This window comes from Bos grunniens, chromosome 14 (genome assembly GCF_055505025.1).
Source record: "Bos grunniens cultivar Pamir isolate PY7600 chromosome 14, Bosgru_T2T1.0, whole genome shotgun sequence".
In the NCBI taxonomy this organism is placed as follows: Eukaryota; Metazoa; Chordata; class Mammalia; order Artiodactyla; family Bovidae; genus Bos; species Bos grunniens.
The window spans coordinates 14,226,625-14,247,902 of NC_141178.1; the positions used below are offsets into that span (position 1 = coordinate 14,226,625).

The 21,278-nt window shown below is 54.6% G+C and overlaps 1 protein-coding gene across 1 annotated transcript; it reads right to left on the reverse strand.

Moving 5' to 3' along the window:
* Positions 1-814: 814 nt before the first annotated feature.
* Positions 815-20,480, reverse strand: GDF6 (growth differentiation factor 6). Its single transcript, XM_086335326.1, has 2 exons — positions 19,664-20,480; positions 815-4,019 (listed from the first exon to the last, which is right to left on the reverse strand). The coding sequence occupies exons 1-2, from the start codon at positions 20,085-20,087 to the stop codon at positions 3,028-3,030; spliced, it is 1,416 nt and encodes a 471-aa protein (XP_086191452.1). The 5' UTR covers positions 20,088-20,480; the 3' UTR covers positions 815-3,027.
* Positions 20,481-21,278: the final 798 nt, after the last annotated feature.

Below are 21,278 nucleotides of genomic sequence, written 5' to 3' on the forward strand. Positions count from 1 at the left end.
TTTCAGATTCCTTATTCCAGCAGTCATAATTCACATATTCCAAAACTTCAGACAATGCTGGTGGCCCCTGGAGCAGCAACTCCTCCTCCAACTGGTCATTCCTGACAATAGTGGCTAACAGCAAATCCCCGCTTTTCAGGACCAATTAGAGAGCAGATAGATATCTCAGGGTAGAAGTGTCTAGCGGTTAATTCTTCAGGTTCTAGAATCTGAAAGAACTAAGTTTAAATCCTAACTACCACAGCCAGGTTACTTAAACTTGCCACACCTTAGTTTCCTCATCTGCAAAATGAGGGTTATAATAAGTTTTCATGGAGTTTCTGAGGGGTTTAAATGAGATAATCCATGGACAGCATCATGCCTGACAAAGTGAACACACAGAGTTACACTTATACATGGGCTCCCTAATTTATAGCAAGGAGCATTTCATATCTTCTGCTCCCCCATGCCATAATGTAAGCGGTAATTATGGACATCTTGGCTGGCCTAGCTAGCTTACAATTTTTTTCAACATTAAAGAAACTAAGAAGCAATCCAGTTCCTATCTGGGCTTTGGAGATGTTGGAACGAGTTACAGGCTCATAAACGCTGTCCTAACAGTTGACAAGGATTTGGCTTTAATCTAGTGAATGAAAATTTTATGAAAAGAGAGTTATGGAAGAGTTGTGAGGAGAAACTGCAATGCTCTGAATGATGGATTTCAAAATCATCAACACCTTTTCAGACATTCAGTCTCATACTGGACCAAAATACCATTGACAGTAATTCCTTGAGAACATGATTTTTCTAAATAGATCCATATAAAACAGGCAGATTTATTAAGGGGAAAAATGAGTTTAATAATACAGTATTAGATTGAGTATCATCCAGGAAAAGTGTACTGTAAAAAATGTTTTGAATATTAATTGACCTCTGGTAACTTTTGTGTCGTAAATACTTGTATTATAGTGAGGTAGACAGTTTTAAAAAAACTCTCCATTAGACAGACTTAAAATTTTGTAATAATATTTAAGAAAATGATAACATTATGAAAGAATGAAATATCTGATGAATGCTTAACTTTGTACAACTCGAATATAAACTTTAAAAATATTAGAAATTATAACATTTGAGTGCATATAACGTTTTGTACATTAAGATGAATTGCATGCTGTCCATTTCCTCTTTGCACTTTCAGTCACCTTAAATAAACAAATATATACAGCCTTAACAGAACAACAGTGCATCCAAAGCAAATGTGCATTTTAAATTATTTCTCCTGGCCAAGTCTTTTTTTTTTCTTTTTTACTTAGCATTTTATATTAGCATTTATTATCAGTCTCACCCTTTCTTGAATAGTTTGTAGTTCTCTGAACCAAACAAGCGACAGGTTTAGATTCAGAGAGAGCAACACCACTTAGGAAGAACAAAAAGGTCTTGTAACGGTTGGTACAAGTTCCCTTGTTTAAACCATTTCATGGTCAAAGACAAGAAGGAAGCTAACTCTTCAAAGGGCCTACTTATGGGCGATGTTTGAAAATAACACTGGTGCAGGCTGGGGAAAGTTCATGCTTTTGGCAACCTGAGGATGGGTATTTAACTTGCACCGGGCTCTCTCTTGCTTCCGGAAGATGAATTCCACCCTTGCCTTCTTTCTCAACACACCGTTCCCCATCTCCCACCCCAAGCTCAATGTAACACTTTGCTCTTTTCACAGTTCCTCATTACTAAGTTTTAAAAACACTGCCTAACTGGTAATTACAATCTGAAACAATTCTTTTGGGGGAGCCCTGGGCTATTGCTGGCTGGTAATCTTGCAGGAATGTCAGAGAGAGGGGAGGGAAGAGAGATTCCAAAGAAACTTCGAAGACAAGGACGTGTGCCTCCTTTCATCCCTCTCCTCCCAGCTCCTGGGCCTGACCCTCCATCCGCATCCTTGGGGAGGAAGGGGGGCAATCACCTCCCCTCCGACTTCACCCTTCCTCTTCTTGGGTCACTTTCCTATCCTCTGCATCTCTTACTTTAGTTCTAAGTTCCCCAGTTCTGCCCTTTTTTTTTGTTTGTTTGTTTGTTTAAATGGGAAATCACCTTCCCCTTCAAAGGGGATGTCTGAATTTTGGCAAATTCTGCCTAAAGAAATCAGTGAGAAACAGATATGGGGAAGGGCTTTTCCATAGGTTACCTCCAGCCTGGGCGAAGGCACCTCGGTGTCAGCCCGTCAGAGGCTGGTCTTGTGGTTTCTCATTATCCTTCAGGGGGTTCCATTTGGACTCATTCTTGTCATTCCATCCATACCAGCTCCCCTTTCCCCCAGAAAAAGCCAGTGAAGGCGGTGACCTGAGCCCCCTGGAGTGAGATGCAGGTTGCCACTTCTCTATACCCGAAGAGGCCGGGGCAGAGCTGGGTATACAAGCAAGCGGCAAAGGCCCGCTTGGATCCGCCTCTTGTCTTGCAAAGCTCTTCCAAAGGCAGGACCCCTTTTGACTTTGTAATATCTCTACCTTAACACTTTCTGCAGGGGCGCGGGGTCGGGGTCACGGAACAGGGCCAGAAAGACCCACCTCCTTTGCACAAGTAGAAAACAATCCGACCGAGATGTGGTAGAAGGTGAGTGTTCCTTCCACAGGTTCCCTTCTTAAACTAACTATTCATTCTTTTCCCCCCAATCCTTGGAGCAGTTGAGAAATAGGTATGCGTCTCCCCTGCCCCCCACCTCCCATGGAAATCTGTTGAAACACATGAGGAAACCCAAACCCACACTAATAACGACCGAAAAAAACAAACAAACAAAAAAAACAAACTGAAGAAATCTTCCTTGGCTGGTTTTTCCAGGATGGCCCCCCCGGGGAAGGTGTGAAATTCCGTCTCTCCCTCTGGGCAGGCAGGTGGAAGGTTCTGGGAAGGCAGAACTCCCTGGTCTCCCACCGGCCGAAAAAAGTCCAGGCTGCGGCCCCGCTCTCCGCCTCGTCGAGGGCCAGCTCCCCTCCGCCTCTCCGCGGTCGGACCTCCCCCCGGGCCATCCCGGGCCGAGGCGGCAGGAAGGCGCCGCTACCTGCAGCCGCACGACTCCACCACCATCTCCTCGTACTGCTTGTAGACCACGTTATTGCCCGCGTCGATGTACAAGATGCTGATGGGAGTCAATTTGGTGGGCACGCAGCAGCTGGGCGGGGTGGAGCCGGGGTCCATGGAGTTCATCAGCGTCTGGATGATGGCGTGGTTGGTGGGCTCCAGGTGCGAGCGTAGCGGGAAGTCGCACACGCCCTCGCAGTGGTAGGCCTCGTACTCCAGGGGCGCGATAATCCAGTCGTCCCAGCCCAGCTCCTTGAAGTTCACGTGCAGGGGCTTCTTGCTGCAGCGCAGCCTCGACTTCTTGCCGTGCCGCTTGCCGTGGCGGCTGGCGAAGGCCGTGCGCCGCCGCCGGCGGCCAGGCGAGGGCGACCAGAGCCCAGCGTCCGGGGTGCCCGACGGCGGCGGCGGCGGCGGCGGCGGCGGCGGCGGCCCCGACCCCTCGGCCCCCGCACCGGGGCCGACCACCTCGGTCGCCGAGCCCAGCTGCTCGCGCATCTCGGCGAACAGGGTCTTGCGCTGGGACCTGGAGAACACGACGAGCAAGGCGCGCTCCTGGGGGGTCCGCACCCTCCGGCCGAAGCCCAGACTCCGCAGGTCCGGGGGCGGCGGCTGCTGGGGCCCCGGCGCGCGCGCCTCGTCCTCCGCGGCGCCCGGCTCGCCGCCCCACGCGGCCCGAAGCTCCAAGCACAGCTGCTTCCATGGCTGGGGGCGCAGGCCCCGCCACACGTCGAAGACTTCCCAGCCGGGCCGGGGCGCCCCCTGCGGGTCCAGGCTCCGCGCTTCCAGCAGCAGGGGCGACTGGCAGGCGAAGAGCTGCAAGCGGAGCGGGCCGGCCGGCGGCCCCCAGGGCGCAGCGGGCGCCTGGCGAAACAGCCGCAGCTCCGCGCCCACCAGCTCTTCTTTGTCTGAGAGCGTGGACACATCAAACAAATACTTCTGTCTCCGGAGAGGAGTGTGCGAGAGATCGTCTGCGAGATAAAAATAATAATAATAATAATTACAGTCAGTTTCACTTAAGAGGGAGATCAGCCCGGAGCTCTGCGGCCGCCCCTGGGAGGGAGCTGGGCCAGGTCGGTAGGGGTCCCGGGGCGCCTGCCCGGAGGGCTGACCACCCCGGCTCCCCGCCCTGGCGGAGAGCGGCTAAAAGGAAGGAGCACCAGGGCGGCCCCCTCGTCCCCATCAGCGCGGGACACCCTGCGCGGAAGTCAGTGGAGAAGGCGGCCGCAGCGGCCTCCCGGTTTTCCCACCCACTCCCAGGAGCCTGAGTAACCACTAATGCGCCCTTTGTGGCCGCAATACCTCCACACCTCCTGACTGGCTCGTTCTCATCATTCCCGTCTCAGTTCAAATGTCACCTCTTCCGAAAGGGCCATCTTTGACCACCCTGATCTAAAGCAGACTCCCTCGGTCACTATCGGGGGACCCTGGTGTATTACCTTCTCGGCACTGAGCACGATCTACAAGGACCTCGTTTGTATTCGTCTCCTCATGGTCTGCCTTTCCCAGCAACAGCCATGCCCCATCTCCAGCAGCCCGTAGGAGCTAGCCCCCTGTACTGGCCAATCTTGCTCACCTCAGCGTCTACAGGCCTGTCTGACCCAGGGTACAGGCCAGTCAGTAAGTGGGGAACTTCTTGGCTGCCCTTTATAACTATCTAGAGAGTTTAAAAATGACAGCACCAGGGTGTGCTTCAGTCAACTGGATCAATATCTGAGGACGGGGCCTGGGTATTGGAGTTTTGTTGGGGTTTCTTAGCTTTGCTTAAAAAAAAAAAAAGCTCCAAGCTTATTTGAAGGGACAGCCCAAATTGAAACCCAGGTGTCTGGTGGAACGGTGGAAGGTGCTGCCCAGCAGACAGGTTTGCTGAAACCTTTAGGCCCAGTAGGAAGTTCACAGAATGCGGAGCTGCAAGGCAATTTCTTTCTTTTTTAAATTCATTAGTCACTTAAGAAACATAAGAGCAAGAAGGGTTTCCAAAGTCTGCAAGGGTGCAAATGAATCAACACTAACACCAGGCATCTATCCATTGAGAAGATCCTGCAGCCAATGAGAAATAAATACATCAGCAAGGAGAAGAACCTAAGCAATGCATACACACACAGATTGACGTTCTCCCCTCCTCCACCTACCCAATCTGAAATCGTCTTGCTTTGCAACCAATCCTGAAGATAAAATTTTTGGTTACCACTGAGAAAAAAATGGGGGCACCTAGAGGAGGGACAATAACAAGCTTTTAAAAACTCAAGGTGAATTCCTGGGGACCCAGGCAAAACTGGACTTCTTTTTTTGACACATCTGTGCATGAAGCCAATCCCACTTCAGTGTGCAAGGCAGAAAGCTAACCAGATTTTCCTGGGCTGCCTTCTCATAAAATATTTACAACCCAGCAAATACAAAAATCCCCAAAGCCCCCAGCTTGCCCCAGAAGCTAGTAAAGTTGGGGTAGACTTCAATAGTAAAAGTGTCACCGGGTCCTGGGGTCCGGCCCTCGATGCCTGTCCAGATGTAGCCCCGGGGCACTAGATCTGGAGCCTCTGCCACACCTAGTCCCCACTCCAGGCTGACCGCTGGGCAGCCGGCCGCCTCACTCAGTCGTGCAAGTCCGGACCTGAGATGGAGCTGTGGGAAGGGTTAGAGAGGTGAAAAGGGAAAAGCCGCTGGAGGCACTTGATTTATGGAAGCCGAGACCTTCAAACCGACCAGGGTCACATTAAAATCAGTGGGAATTCAGCACACTTTCTTCTCCTTTAAAGAAACCTGTGTCTGACAACATTCAACCACCACCCAGATCTCTGGGCGTATTATTGCCTGAGGCTTCCCCTTCCTGTCTCTCAAATTTCTCTCTCCCCAAACTAAGGAGGTGATAAGAGGGACAAACCTAAGGTTCTTGCTGCACCAGCTCGATGTCTTGAGGGCTGACATATTTTTCATCCTTACTTTATCCACGAGCACAGATCGGTCCTGCAAGGTAAGTACTCATATTGTTCCCATTTTACAGATGGGAAAACCAAGGCTTGGAAAAACTAATTACCCGAGTCTGAAAACTAATAAGTGGTGGTGAAAGTGAAGTCACTCAGTTGTGTCCAACTCTTTGTGACCCCATGGACTGTAGCCTACCAGGCTCCTCCCTCCATGGGATTCTCCAGGCAAGAGTACTTGAGTGGGTTGCCGTTTCCTTCTCCAGGGGATCTTTCCTTCTCCAGGGGATCTTTCCTTCTCCAGGGGATCTTCCCGACCCAGGGATTAAACCCGGGTCTCCCACATTCCAGACAGACACTTTAACCTCTGAGCCACCAGGGAAGCCCAATAAGTGGTGGTATTCAGACTCAAACCTAGGTCTCTTTAATTCCAGAGTTGGAGCATTTAGCCGGTAAGCCCCACGGCTCCCTGGAGAAGGAAATGGCAACCAACTCCAGTATTCTTGCCCAGAGAATCCCGTGGATGGTGGAGCCTGGTGGGCTGCTGTCCATACGGTCGCAGAGTCGGACACGACTGAAATGACTTAGCATGCATGCATGCATGCATTGGAGAAGGAAATGGCATCCCACTCCAGTATTCTTGCCTGGAGAATCCCAGGGACAGAGGAGCCTAGTGGGCTGATGTCTTTGGGGTCACACAGAGTCGGACACGACTGAAGCGACTTAGCAGCAGGAGCCCATGGCTCTCATTGCCTATCCATTAGAGTCCAGGTCCTGGAGCCAAGGCAACTGGGAGTGGCCAGGGTATAAGTGATGAAGCATACAGTCCAAACTGTATTTTCAGGGCTTGGTAGGAATCAAACCTGGGATCCTTTAGGAAATCATTTCCATCTCTGCTTACATAACTTTTGAGACAATTTGTCACTGGTTGGAGAGGTATAGGGGAAGAAGAGGGAGGTGTAAAAGATGATTTATTTAGTTTTCTCTCATGCAACACAGAGAAATCAGCCTGCTTTTGTCTTCATTCCTTTTTTTAAAAGCATGGACTGCCATACAACAATGCAAATTAGCCATAATTACACTTAATCCCCTCCCTACCTGCATTGTTGTATGGCAGAAATCAACACAATATTGTAAAAAAAAAAAAAAGTTTTTTAATTTAAATTTTAAAAAGTAAAAGTGTGAACTAATAAATGCTTAGTCTACACAGCTGAGCCATGTTTTTGTAGTCCTCAAGAGGGGTCAAAACAGAGAAAACCTCTGTAAAAAGAGGTTTCCACTGGTTCTGCAGACTTGGGATTCACTTGATTTTTCTAGCAAGATCAGCCTGCTTCCCCACCCATTCCAGAGCTAGGAGAAAGAATACAAATGGGGGCTTCCACCTGTATCCTGCTGTCTTTTCTTCCCATACTAGCTCCATCCCACAGTTTGGGGGGCCTCACCTGCATGGACACATGTGCCACAGGTGCGCACTTCCCCAGATACAGGTGCACACACTGGGCAGTTGACACACTCTTAGGAGCACAGACCCAGAGAAGAAGCTGACCAGGGCCTGGAAGTGGGCTCAGGGCCATGTGCGTGAGAATGCGGTGACTCGGGTACCAGAGTAGAGCAGTGTGAATAGCTCTCCGAGCCACTGAAACTGCAGTGGTCCCTAAAAACGCATCATCAGCTTTCCCCAGGAATCTGTCAGAAATGTATACTCTCTTGGGCCCCAGAGGTTTGAGGTGGGACCCAGAATTTGCATTTTCCTCAGTTCCCAGGTGATGCTGGTTGAGTCACCACTGTAGGAACCACACAGACATCTAGATGAGCCCACCCCCTGGGCTCTTTCAGATGCCCCACCAGGTGGGGAGGGTAAAACGCAGGACCAGGGCAAGAGCTAAGGCAGCACTCACCAGAACCAAGTTCCTATCGCTCCCTGCTCCTCCTGCCCCCTGCCACAGACACCCCCACTTAAAAAAAAAAAAACTCTTACAGCCACGTGTGTCCAGAACCTCTAATCCACCATCCGTGGTGGCTCTGTGAAGCTCCCCATCAGAATACATTCTCCACCTGTCTGGACCTGCTCTGGAGGCATGCATTACAGAAATAGCCCCAGAGGAGGCTTCCAGCTTGGGGAGTGCACACACCATCCACTGTGACCCTGCAGATACTTTGCCTGACGATCCTGGCATCACAAGGCCTGGCTCCTGCTGTCCTGGCCATCTGTGGGTAGAAAACCAGCCCTTCACACTCCCTCCCACAAGCCTCCTCTCCCATCATTGGAGTGCTAGTTGCTCAGTCGTGTCCTACTCTTTGCGACCCCATGGACTGTAGCCTGGCCAGGCTCCTCTGTCCATGGGATTCTCCAGGCAAGAATACCGGAGTGGGTCGCCCTTCCCTTCTCTAGAGGATCTTCTTGACCCAGGGATAGAACTCGGGTCTCCTGCATTGCAGAAAGATTCTTTACCATCTGAGCCACCAGGGACGCCCAAGAAGCAAATATCAGTGCGTAAAGAAAAAGGATACCCGAGGGCGCCTTAAGTCAGGATACCAGGAGAGCGGTAAGGCAGCCTACCCCGCCCACCCGCACTAATCGAGCTGCGGACGGCTCCCTCGCGCGCCATCCTGCAGACAGCCTCCTAAAACCCCAAACATCCTTTGGTTTGGGGCGGAAAGGGCCCGGCCCGCAATGCGTTTCCCCAGGACATCTTGCCCTATGTCCGCAACTTGAAGTCCCTCTTGAGAGTCCTGGTTGCATCGTGCGTCACTCTGCGGGGCCCGGAGGGCGCCCCGCAGCTCCAGCTCGCCCCTCAAGGCCCTTCGCGCCCAGACCCTGGGCTCCAGGACGCTGCCAATTAGTGCGTGTCCCGCTCGCGTCCTCTAAATCCGCCGTGACCTAAGCGGCCACTGGCAGGCCCCACCCGCCTCCACCGCCGCCCACCGCTCGTCCGGCCGCGTGTCCTCCGGCGATGGGCTGCGACCCAGAAAGCTCCGAAGACAGCGGGGTCTCCCACCCCTAGTCCGCTAGGTGGGGACGGAGCGGAGAGGATAATCGCCCGTCTTCACAAAGGAGACTCCGGAGGTCTTAGCTGCTCAGCCTTTCCCTCCTCCGCCCCCCACCCCACACGCCCCCACCACCACCTTCAAAAACATCCCTGAATGCTCCCGGGAGCGCTTCTGTGCCGGGCACGTGCTCAGGGTTTGGTGGCCTCGGTCCCGTGCGTGAATCCTCAGCGACAGCGTGGGAGGCCCGTTCTAACTGTTACGCACTCATTCTTTTATAGGTGACAGAGGGGGCTCCATGAGGAGTCATCCCTCGCCCAGGGTCTTGCAGCTCGGAAGGGGGACACGATCTGAAGGTCTTGATTCGGACCGAAGCCCTGGGACCGGAGCCACGCCCCTCTTCCAGGGTTCTGATTGGGCAGCGGGGCAAACAGGGAGGACATGAGACCCACATCCGTCACAGAGCCGCCAACACAAAGGGCGCTGGGTTCTACCAGGAATTCCTTTTTTGTTCTTTCCCTTTACTGGAAATGAGAAGACCTTCAAGCAGGGAACTCAGAGCTGGCTTGGAGCCTCTTCTTCCCAGGTCACTCAGCCCTGACGATGCCCTGAGGTTGCCCAAGTCCACAAGTTGGAAATAGAGCCAGGTGTACTGGGTGAGTGAAAAGGAGTCTTCCGTCCTTTCTCCGATGGGGTATGAAGGTCTCTGAATAATTTCTTCTCCAACTATTACCCTCTTCTGGGACAGTGATCTCCAGGTCATTTTGTCCTGAGCCCCACCTCCACCAAGATCTGAGCCTTGCAAACTGCTGACCTTGCTGAGCCGTCCCACTGATTCATGAGGCCACCCACACAATTCACCCTGTCTGGGATGCTTTTGCTCAACTCCAGCATAATCCTAACAGTGAACTCTGTTTTATGCACTCACTATGTGCGTACTAAGTCACCTCAGTCGTGTCTGACTCTTTGCTACCCTGCAAACTGTAGCCTGCCAGGCCCCTCTGTCCATGGGATTCTCCAGGCAAGAATACTGGAGTAGGTTGCCATTCCCTTCTCCAAGGGATCTATCTTCCTGACCCAGGGATCGAACACATGTCTCATGTCTCCTGCATTGGCAGACAGGTTCTTTACTACTAGCACCATCTGAGAAGCCCACTGTGTGCTGGGCATGATCTAAATTCTAAACTTATAATAAGTCATTTAAGTTTCAAAACTATCTAAGTCATTTTCTTCAAAAAAAAAAAAGAAAAAATATCATTGTTATGTCATGATTCACAAAACTAAAACACAGAGGGCTCAAATGTCACTTGTCCAAGATAGAGGTAGATGTGGCAGTCTGGCTCCAGTACCTGTGCCATCACTCTGGACTTCCCAGCCGCTGAGCTGTGTGTCTGGTAGAGACCCTGAGAACTCTCCAGCTCTTTTGCGTTGCTGGTGACTGTGGGGAGGACATCCATCCCGATCTCCAAGTGTCACTCAGTTCCTAATCAGCAGAACCGAGGGAATGCCAACAACTGGACTTTTGAAATAGAACTTAGATGGAAATAACTTTCGCTAAATGAGAACGTCATGCCAGCTCACAGTCACTGAGGGAAGGTTGGCAAATGAGATAGAGTAAGAAAGACATCCGAGGATATGTGTACCTGTTAGTTACTACTGATGACATGGAAAGAGGATAGGAATCTAGAGTCTGAGCCGTGATTGGGATCCTGAAGGGAAAGGGAAAGGGAAGTCACTCAGTTGTGTCCGACTCTTCGAAACCCCATGGACTGCAGTCCACCAGGCTCCTCCGTCCATGGGACTTTCCAGGCAAGAGTACTGGAGTAGGGTGCCATTGCCTTCTCCGATTGGGATTCTGACCTGTAACTTATTGGTTGGATGATCTTGGATGGACTAAATCACATAAGCTCTCCCAGCATCATATGCCTCATCTGTAAAGCAGGAAAATGACACCACCACCCCTCCACTTTGCAGAGTCATTGTAAAGGTCAGAGTGGAGGCAACCAGAGCCGGCTGTGCATGACAGACAGAAGCACCCAACCAATGCAGCCAATATTACTATAACTACCTACGGCCAGGTAAGGGGTCCTGGGGGGAAGACGCACCTGTCCTCCTCTTGGTCTTCTTTGAGATGCAGTCCAGTTCTCTCCACAAGATTTTCAGAAGTGAGTGGAGGGGAGGTGCTGGGCAGAGGGGTCAAGAAAGAAACAAGGGCTCCCAGTGAAGGGCCAGGCCCATAAGGGTTTCAGCTTCACTCCCATCACCTTGCTCCATCTCAGTCCCTAGGCTTTATCCACTGCTCTGGGTCCCTCCCACAATGCCAAGTGAACTACCAACCTCCAGCCAGAACCTCATCAAGGACAGGGCCCTCCTCTGCAGGTAGCAGGTAGGCAGTATGCAAATCTACCTCACCCCTGAGAGCCCTAGTGGCTGGTCTCCTTGCTCCTCACCTCCCACTCTCCCGCTGCCACGTTTGTGGGGCACAAACTGTCCACAGAGCCAATCTAGGGTACAGGAGAGGTGTTCCCTAGCTTCATCAGGCAGCTGGGAAGAGAAGGAGTTGTAGCCATGAATGACGCCTTGGGCCTCAGTGCGAGGAGGCTGTGGCATCACAGTCCCACAGACCTCCCCTGGGCCAGCGCCTCCTCACCACACATTCACCCAATGAGCCTTCGCTCTGGTCTGTTGGCTTCCCCAGTGTTTTCCCCAATAGCTTGCCCTGAATTTCTCAGCTTCTTTCCACCTTTTAAAGATCAGAAAGGCCCCAGGAAAGCCTCCACAGAGGACTTTTCCACCCTCTTCCCAAAGCCCCAGCACGTCCCTGCCCCCTCTGCCTGGCTCTAGCCGGGGCCTTGGGAACCACAAAGAATGAGTCTGGTGGCCAGCCTCTATCCGGAAGAGAAACCTCAATGTTCCCACAGCAAGTTTTCACTCAGCCTGAGGCAAACCAGTGAGGTTGGGTGGGGAGAGCGAAGGGGAACCCCGATTTCCACCCGGCTGGGAACAACTTTGCTCTTCCAGGGAGCTTTCAGCAAGTTTCTGGAAGGAGACATGCCAGCCTTTTTCCTGATCTCTGGGCACTGGGCACCCCTAGCAGGAGCCCAGAGGTACTTGGAAGAGACTCCTTTTGTCTCTCAGCATGAAACAGATTCATTTATAAAGCAGTTTCCACGCACATGGTGCAACTATCCTGGCCACAGGGGCTCATGAGCCAGAGATGCAAAGCCCAGATGAAGGACACTTCATCAGGCTTCTCTCTTCACTGATATCCTATCCTGGGCTCTGGACCACATTGGCTCAGATCTTAATTTGACAGCACCGCAGTTGAAATCCAAACAGAAGCTCGGAAGCACCCACGAGTCGACCTTCTCTCGTACCTTTCCTCTGCAGCTAAGCAGCCTGTGCCCCGTTGTCCTCGGCCACAGCATCGCCTGCAGGTCACTGCTGTCTCCTGGACCCTCGGAGCAGGGTCCACACCTGGTTGATTTGCCCAAGGTCGCCCCACCTGCTATGTCGACTTGTATAGGGTCACCTGAGAGCCCAGGGTAGTTGCATCTCAGCCCTGAAACTGCCCTTTGGGCTGAACATGATCTCGGCCTTTGGACTTGAGAGCTTGGAGATTCAAAGTAGAAGAAAAGCTTCCCATTTTACGTTGTTTCCCCTCCATGACCAGTCCCGAAGTTGCAGGTGGAAGGACTGGCTCAAACTGGCATGTGGTTATGTGCGGGGATATGGGACGGTCAGCGCCGGGGCGGGGGACGGGATGGGGCGGGGTGGGGGGGGGGGCTTCCTGCTCAGGAGAAACCTCAGTGATTCGTGTTTCTTCAGGTGCTGACCCGGACACTCCTCCTGAGGCCGGCATCGTGGCAACTCAGCTGCACTGTGTTCACCTCGGGCTGAGTCCCGAAATAACGCGCTAGCATAAACGAGATTCCTGGTGGCAGTTATGACCCATAGTCTAGCATCCTTCAGTTCCACCCTCCGCCCCCCGCCCCCCTTACTGGGCATGGGAGCGGCGGTAGGCTGAGAAGTGGGATCGCGACTGGACCAAGTTGCCCGGATGCCAGATTTATAAAACAGGCTCACGGATTCTCTTCGGGTCAGAGGTTATTTAGGGGGAGAAGGGGTATGGGTAAACCATCCCCGATTGACCCCAAAATTAATCCTCCGCGCTGCCACCGCTCCTGCTTTCCCCTCCGCTCCAGCCGTCAGACCCGCCCTCTCCTCCCCTGCACGCACGCCCACTACCGGGTCCCTAAACCCTGCCGGGTCCCCAGGCGCCCCGGCCACGGGCCGCGCAGCGCGCGCCTCCCGGCTCCCAGAGCCTGAAGCAGCTCACCCCCAGCAGACCCAACCCTGGGCCCCCAGCAGCGCTAATGGACTGTCCTGGAGGGAGGCAGCAGCCTCCCTGGAACCCATTAAGCCGACGAGGACCTATTTGATCCCTGTAAACAAGAGACGGGAGAAGGACATGGCCACCCACTCCAGTATTCTTGCTTGGAGAATCCCATGGACAGAGGAGCCTGGCAGGCTTTCTAGCCCATAGGGTCGCAAGAGTCGGACACGACTTAGCTACTAAACCACCACCACTACAACCACCACCAAACAAGAGACACCATTTAACCGACACTGAGCTTAAAAATAAACAGCCAGGCTTTAAGGGCGCGGGGGTTGGGGTGGGGGTGATGGGAACGGGGTTGAGGGAGGTGGTATGTACCAAGCAAGGAAATGGCGCTGTGAACCCACATTCCTGCTCACCACCCCTCGCGGCCTCGACTTGGACCCCTTCCCAGGTCCAGAGAGCATCGCTTAACCAGGGGGTATTCCATACCCGCAGAGTTCTAGAACCAGAACTCTCCTCTGCACTTAAAGGCTCCCAGGGATTCTTTGTTGATTTGCTCTGGGTCGTTGGATGCAAGCCGAAGTCCTGGCAGGAAACAAAAGTTTTTTTTCCGCCCGCCTGCTACATATTTCCCCCACCTGTCTGCTCAGTTGCCTTCTCCCTGTCTGACCACGCCACCCCCAGGAAGAAGTCACCAGCTTCCCCGAGGTGTGCGGCCAGAACCCCAGAGCTCCAGCTGAGAGAAAAAAACGGGGTGCACTAGAGAGCCCATCAGTCCAACGCTCTGCATTCCCCGAGGTCACTCTGGTCAGAAGGGGGAGCTTTCATGTCTTGATTCAGTTTGCGCGGGAAGGGATTCCCAAGGCCTGTCGTGGGTTGTGGCTTAGGGAATTTTTTTTTTTTTTCGTGTGCAGAAACGACAAGGACGTTGGTGCACGTTTTTCGATCCCCTCCCCCCCAGCAACTCGCAAACTCCCAGAGCCCCAGAACCTCCCGCGCCAGGAAAAAGCACAGTGTCCTTCTCTGATTAGTCTCTCCTGCTGAGGAAGCCCGGCCCAGAATTCTGGCGATACTTGCCCTCTCGCTGTAGAAGACACTAGGCGTTGTTAGCCTCTTGCTAAAGCGGCATTTGTAAGGCGGCCCTTAAGGCCTTAGGGATGGGAGTGACAGTAACTGCCATTTAACAACGAGCCCGTGGCCAAGGGTTAGGTTTATGGCCTGAAAAATGTTTTAGTCATCCCATCCAGAAGGGCAGAACAAACTTCTGGTTTCAGGCTTCCTTCCCTTACCCCGGGGGTTAGTTCCAGGACCTGCCCGTTCACTGGACTTGACCGGGATCCTGAACCTGGAGGGCTTCGCAAACCCTGCGCGGGGCTCACGGGGGCGCGTCCTCACCCGCACGCACTTGAACGCTCAGCAGTCCTTTCCCAAGGCTGTTCCCTCTTTCCGGGGAAATAAAGCCTAGATTGGAACCTTCTGCCGGCTTCCTCACTTGGCCGTCTGGTCTGCATTAGTGTTTTTATAAGGGACTCAAACAAATCGAATACAAGGTCACCAAATAATTAACAGTTGTGAATTCCCTCCATCCCCATTAAAATACTTCCCTGCTTATATTTCATTTTCCGTTTGCCAACGACAACAGGGTTCGGGCAAAAGCCCGGCTGCGTTGATTGCACCACTCTTTGCCCAGGTCCACCCAGAAACTCGCTGTTTTGCATAAACATACCGCGCCAGACGCACTTCAATTAGGAGGGAACGACGCCGCTCTTAGAAGTGCTTCCCGCCGCCAGACTATCCCCACAACTGTCCTGCCCTGCCCCCTGGCAATCGCGACCCAGAAGGTAAACCTAGAAGCCAGCGATCCCGGGCAAACTCTCCTGAGGTTCATTTCCAGGGTGTCAAGTTCTTCAAGGATGTTCAGATCTAGGTTTTAGTGGTTTTTTTTTTTTTTTTTGGTTTGTTTGGTTGGTTGGTTTTTATCTGTTCCCTACTGCCTCCTTTCTGAGAGTGCTATTGTAACAACAACCAAAAAAAAAAAAAAACAAAAAACGTAAAGAGTATTCTTATTTCAAAATTATCTAGAAACCTAACTCACAGCAGTGTTCTTAGGTTCATTTTGTTTTCTTCATCCTTAAGAGGCTTTTTTTTTTTTTTTTTTTTTTGGTCCCTTGTTGGAATTAACAGTGGTGCTTCTCACTACCTAAATTAAAGTCCGAGTTTTGCCTCACTCTCCCTCACCCTCTATCTTACAGCCACACTGAATTCACAGTTCTCACTGTCTGCCTTTCCCAGGCTCCGGGGCTGGGGATCCAAGCCCCCTGTACTTGTGGTCTTTTAATAAGCTCTATCATGTGCTAACTGCAATGTCTGTATATCCAACCTGGTCCATCCTGATCCTATCACTGTGCCAACACACACATGCACACACTTTCCCATCTCTGTGGATCCAAAATCATCTTGAAAGCACGATTTGGAGGCATTCTTAAAGGTCAGGGCTTCCCTGGTGGCTCAGCTGGTAAAGAATCTGCCCACAATGCAGGAGACCTGGGTTCAATCCCTGGATTGGGAAGATTCCCTGGAGAAGGGCATGGCTCCCCACTCCAGTATTCTGGCCTGGAGAAGTCCGTGGACTGTATAGTCCATGGGATCGCAAAGAGTCGGACACCGCTGAGTGACTTTCACTCACATACATGCTATGTGAAAACTACCTTTAAAAATTGAAGGTCAGGGATACAGCGGTTTGTGCCTTTTACAGGGAGATCAAAGAGGAAGCAAGGTGCATCTCAGTTTTAGACCTGTGAATTCAACATTTCACTCCAACTCCTAAGTCTTGAGAGATTACAGAGGTAGGGAGTCTGTCCATTTTTTCTACTTCTGTTTCCTGCCACCATGCTTTAGAAATTTCCTCTTGCCTTGCTCTATCCATGTAGCGCCAGAGGTAAGCCTGCAGAACTGGCTATATGCTTCAGGTCTCATTAGCTGTGTGACCTTGAACAACTTGCTTAATCTCTCTGCCTTCTTTAAAATCATCTGTAAAACAGGGATTGTAGCACTTTCTTCCTGGGGGAGGGAGGTGTTGTTAGAACTAAATGAAATAATTCATGTAACAGATGTTAGCCCAGCATTCGGTACACAGTAAATGCTCAATATGTCAACATATCCCAGTTATATCGGAGAGCAAACTGAAAGGGTGGACAAATTTTTAAAAGCTTGCAATCAAGTCTCCTGGGTGGGGGGAGGGGGGCGGTGAGAGAAGGAGGGCAGGGAGTGAGGCAGTACTGAACATGCAGTCGTCACAGATCTAAAGCGCTCTGAATCCATCCACGCTGGGCAAAGTTCATCCGCACGCTCCCATTCTTGAAATGCAAGCTTTAGGTGTAACTTTTGGGGTTCCGGGGGCCCTCAGGTGAGGAAGACTTTTTTTTTTTTTTTTTTGGAATACTGTATGTTAAGTAGTTCAGACCTCAACAGCGGGCTTCAGGATTCCTTACGTGGTCTTTGCTTGTGCCCCCGAGGGACCCGCTGCTTCTCAAAGCCAAGCCTGCCACACTCGACGGCGATTTAAACATCCCCGAGGCAAGGCGCCAAGTCAGCGCGGCCGGCGCGGCTCTCGGTTGGCCGCTTCTCTTTGCTCCTTGTCCTGCCATCCCCAGCTGGGGGAGGGGAGGCCCGAGGGTTTGGCGCGGTTTGAGAGTCCCCACGTGAGAGGGGCGGAAGTCCTCGCCAGGAACCCGGGATGCGCGGCTGGCGGGTCCCTTCCATCACGGGAGACTAGACACCGTTTGATGTGTTATGACATGAACCCTCAATTAGATCGCTGAGTTGAAACACTCCAATCAGGGGCCCGATGCTAAGCAAGCCCCGGAAGGTCCAGCCCGAGGTCACCGCCGGTGACACATCAAATCAAAATCAGTGAGAGGGAAAGTGAGGCTTTCCCTTTATCAAGCTGGGGCTGTGGTCCGCAAAGCACCCCCTCCCCTGCGCGCCCCCTCCTCCGCGCGCCCCCTGCAGCCGGCGGCTTCGCACTCCTTCGCCCCCGCGCGGCGTGCTACCCGCCGCACAACCTTCCGGCTCAACGAACTGCCTTTTCTTCCCGTTTTCTGGGAACCTGAGGGCTCGGGGAAGACCGCGCCTTGGACGCGGAGGGCCAGGTGGTCACGCCGCGTCTCCTCCGGCTGGGGACCGCGTTCGGGAGTGGAAGCCGAACGTCTGTATCTCGGTCCGGCTAGCCTGGAGAGCTTGGCTCAGGAACAGAGCCCCCCGCCCCCCACCCCTGCCTCCCCCAGGCTGGGCGCGCAGCCAGTCTCCTCCCTACCTCTGGCGCCCAGGGGCGCCCAGCGCGATGCCCGGGGAGAGGCAGCCGCACAAGCCAGGGTGAAGCGAGCCCGCGTCTGCGCCCGACCTGGAGTCCCCAGAGACCTCCCACACTTGCCCCGACGCCGCAGGCTTCGGTAGACGCCTCCCAGCAGCCCGCAGGGTCCCCTGGTCCTCTGCCAAACTCTTGGGGCGCAGCTTGCGAGTTAGGGGGCGTCTGTCTGGGGGAGGGGCAGAGGTTCTGGCAACTTCCCGTGGGGAGAAGAAAAGGCGCGCCCAACCGCTGGCCACCCTGGGCCTCCGGGACTTCTTTCCCTGGGGAAAGGCCTTTAGAATAATCCCCTCTGTTCTTCCTTAGTCTCTCGACTGGGGAAGTCTGGGGTAAGTCTTCGATTAGGGAGTTAGAGAGGATGAAGGATACACAGAGGATCTGGAGGCAGAGAAACAACAGAGGTAGGGCGAGGGTTGGAAGTGGGGTCAGGGCGAGCTGTGCCGGCAGCAGGGAGGCCGGGGACCCTGATGCAAAGCTGCGAAGAAGCCACTTGTATTTGCCAAGGTGGCTTTACTAGTCCTGAAATCACCATAAAATACCTGGCGTTAATTTGCCGCCCAGACCTTTCGGCAGCTCGTGAACCTCGCTGACCTCCTGCTGCAGCCGCGAACGCCTCGTGGGCTGGACCCATGCGGGTCAGGAAGGCGGCGGCAAGGAAGGGGGCTTGGGGCCTGAAGCCTGGAAAGAGCCGGGGGCTCGGGGCCTGTTCTGTAAATTTCAAGGGCGTGCCAGTCCCCAGGTCAGCCGGGTGGTCGTCTCGGTCCGAACCCCGGTGCTGGCCAGTTCCTGGGAGACCTCACTTACACTGACCTGGAAGTGGGGGGGCTGGGAAGGTATATCGAAGCCGAGGAGCTACGTCTGGGCGGGTGGCGGAGTGGACCGATGCCTCCTTCCTTTCTCCTCGCCCCCTACCTCCCCTTTGCCCTCCCTTTGCTTTATTCCCCTTCATCCCATCTCCTTCCACGTTATTGTCTCTTTAGGAGCTGAGTGCCCGGCGCCGGCGGATCCCTCCCCAATTTCTGGGACCAGGGTAGCGTGAGGTTCTCTCCAAGGCACTCGCCACGCTGCAGACCCGCGCGGGTGGCAGGGAGGGGGCGCAGGGGTTTCCGCAGACACCCACACATGCACCAGAGCCACGGAGGGGCCCAAAGACGGGTCCCCTGGGTCGATGCGCAGAGAGAGGCGAGTTGCCTGGCTGAGAAAGGTGGGTGAGCACAGTCAGGCACCCACGTGGATTAAGAACCAACAAAACACCCAAACTGAGCCCACTTGCCTCTGCTCCCGGCTCTCCCAGCCAGTTGTTGCCGCTGCCTCTGCAGAAATGACTCGGTTGCGACCCCGAGGGCGCGGGGCTCCTATGCGACTGACCATGCCCACACCCAGCGCCAGGAGCGGTCGGGTACCAGCGGAACGGCTGGGCCAGGGCACTGCCACCCGCCGCTCGAGAACTCGCTGCTCTGGACCGCAGCATTCGCTTCTGACGGCTTTTCCCGGAGCCGATGGGAGCTCGGGGCTTCCCAGGGCTTGCTCGGGTCCCAGGGCCGCTCGGTCCGCAACGCGCAGCTCGGGGCCTTGGACCGTACACCCGGTACCATCCGGGAAACCTCGCCGCGGGTTTCATCCGTGCCCGCCGCGACTCCTCTCCAGCCCGGGTCATCTACCCGCCACCTCCCGCCTTCCACGCTTCCTCCAGCAGCCACCAGACATGCGGCCCCCACGCTGCTTTCTGCAAAAGGCGAGAGAAAGAGGGAAGGAATGGAGAAAGAAAGAAAGAAACAGACGAAAGAGAGGCAGGGAGAATTGCACACTGGAATAAAATCTGCAGCCGCGTTCGGAAACGTATTGGGCTTGAGAAAAAGCAATTTAAGAAAAGAAAAGGGGGAGGTATCCAGAGCGGAAAGGCGAATTCACAGATGCAGCCTCCTGCCAGCGCCTGAGCTGAGCCCTGGCGGCTGACCTCCAGGGAGAAAGCAGTCGGGTGTCCTCTTTGCCACTTACCTAGTCCCCTGTCTACAAAGCTAGTGATCGTATTAGCCGACTTGGAAGACTGGAAAAAGCTAGCATTGATGCCCAGCTTCTCGGCGATGGAGTAAGTCCTGTAGATTGACAGCATGTACTCGTGGGGCACCACGCGCGGGCCCCTGCCGGGAGGCTCCCGAGCTTCAGGCTGCTGTGGCGGCCGCCGCTGGGGCCCCTCCTGCGGCCTCGGCGGGGGCTCCTGGGGATCCAGGGGCTCCCGGGCCGTGGCATTCTCTCTCGGCGCCCGCGGCATCCTTCCTTCCTTGCGGCTTCGCATTCCCTTGGCGGAGCCCAGCTCGGCGGACGACGAGGAGGAAGAGATGGAAGCTTGCTGGAAACCCGGCAGATCCCACAGGAAACTGATGAGGAAGACGGCCGAGAGCAGGACCCTGGAGGTATCCATGGCGAGCGTCTCCCCGAGAGGCAGCGGCACCGGGCGAGAGGGGCGGCACGGAGCGGCTGGACAGCGGCCGGGGCCCGGCTCCTCCGGCGGACTCGGAGTGCGAGGAGCCGGGTCCCAGCCACACAAATCCCGGCCCTGCCACGCCCCCTCCCGCCCCTCGTCGGGAGGGGAGGGGAGAGGACGGAGGGAAGGGGAGGAGAGGGTGGGAGGAGAGGCTGGGTGGTGTGGGCAGGAGGTGTTGGGAAGAGGGGGCCGCTGTGGGCCGGGTGGCCGGGGAAGGGGCACGCAGCGCCCCCGCGGGACGTGCGCGGGGTTGCCGGGCGGTGCGCGCGGAGCGGGGCCCGGCGCGGCGGGCAGGAGTAGGCTCGCGAGGCCGCTCGGCGGCAAGGAAGCCAGGGTCCTCCGCAGCGCCAGAGCCCCTCCAGCTCTGTTCGAAGCTCGGTCCCGCCGCAGCACCGCGCTGCGCGGGCTCCCGGTCTTCCCCCGCCCCCACCACCAGCACCACCACCTCGGTCGCCTCCACTTGGCTGGAAACGTGCAGCCCCGGGAGGAGGCAAGCGGCGGCGGCGCCCCCCAGGGACAGCTCCGAGCAGGCGTCTCTGCAACCGACTGCGCGTCGACTCCGGGCAGTGGTACCTTCCTTTCCCGGCTCCGGCCTCCCGGGCCAGTCGATCGCTCCCCCTCAATGGCCAGCCCAGGAGCCAGGGAAGCCTCTCGCCGCGCACGCCAGGCGTAGGACTCAGCCCAGAACAGCCCCTTTCTCTCACTGGGGTTACCGCTTTCCACAAAGACCAGGCGTCTGTTCCCGACCCTCGAGGTCACGCAAAGGCCACGAGTCTTTAGAGTCTGGATGGATGCTGAAAGCTGCAGCGCTCTCGTGCAGGCCCCAGCCTCTCTCCTCGCAGTCCCCAGCCTCTTCGGAAGCTGCGTTTAGGCGACTCTTTTCTCCTCCAGCTGTCACCCCGGTCCTCTCCCTTCTGAAGGCCTGGCCCCCGCCTCCAGTGCGTCCCCATTTTCCCCTCTCTTCTTTCCCTTCCGCCTTCCATACTTCCTCCTTCCCCAAGTTCCTTCTGCATTCCAACCCTCTTTCCCCAGCCTGCTTTTCTTCTCAAACCGCCCTCCCATCTCTCTCTGCCTTCCCTCCTCGGACCCCCCCCCTTCCCTTTCGGTGGACCCCTCCCTTTGCAACTC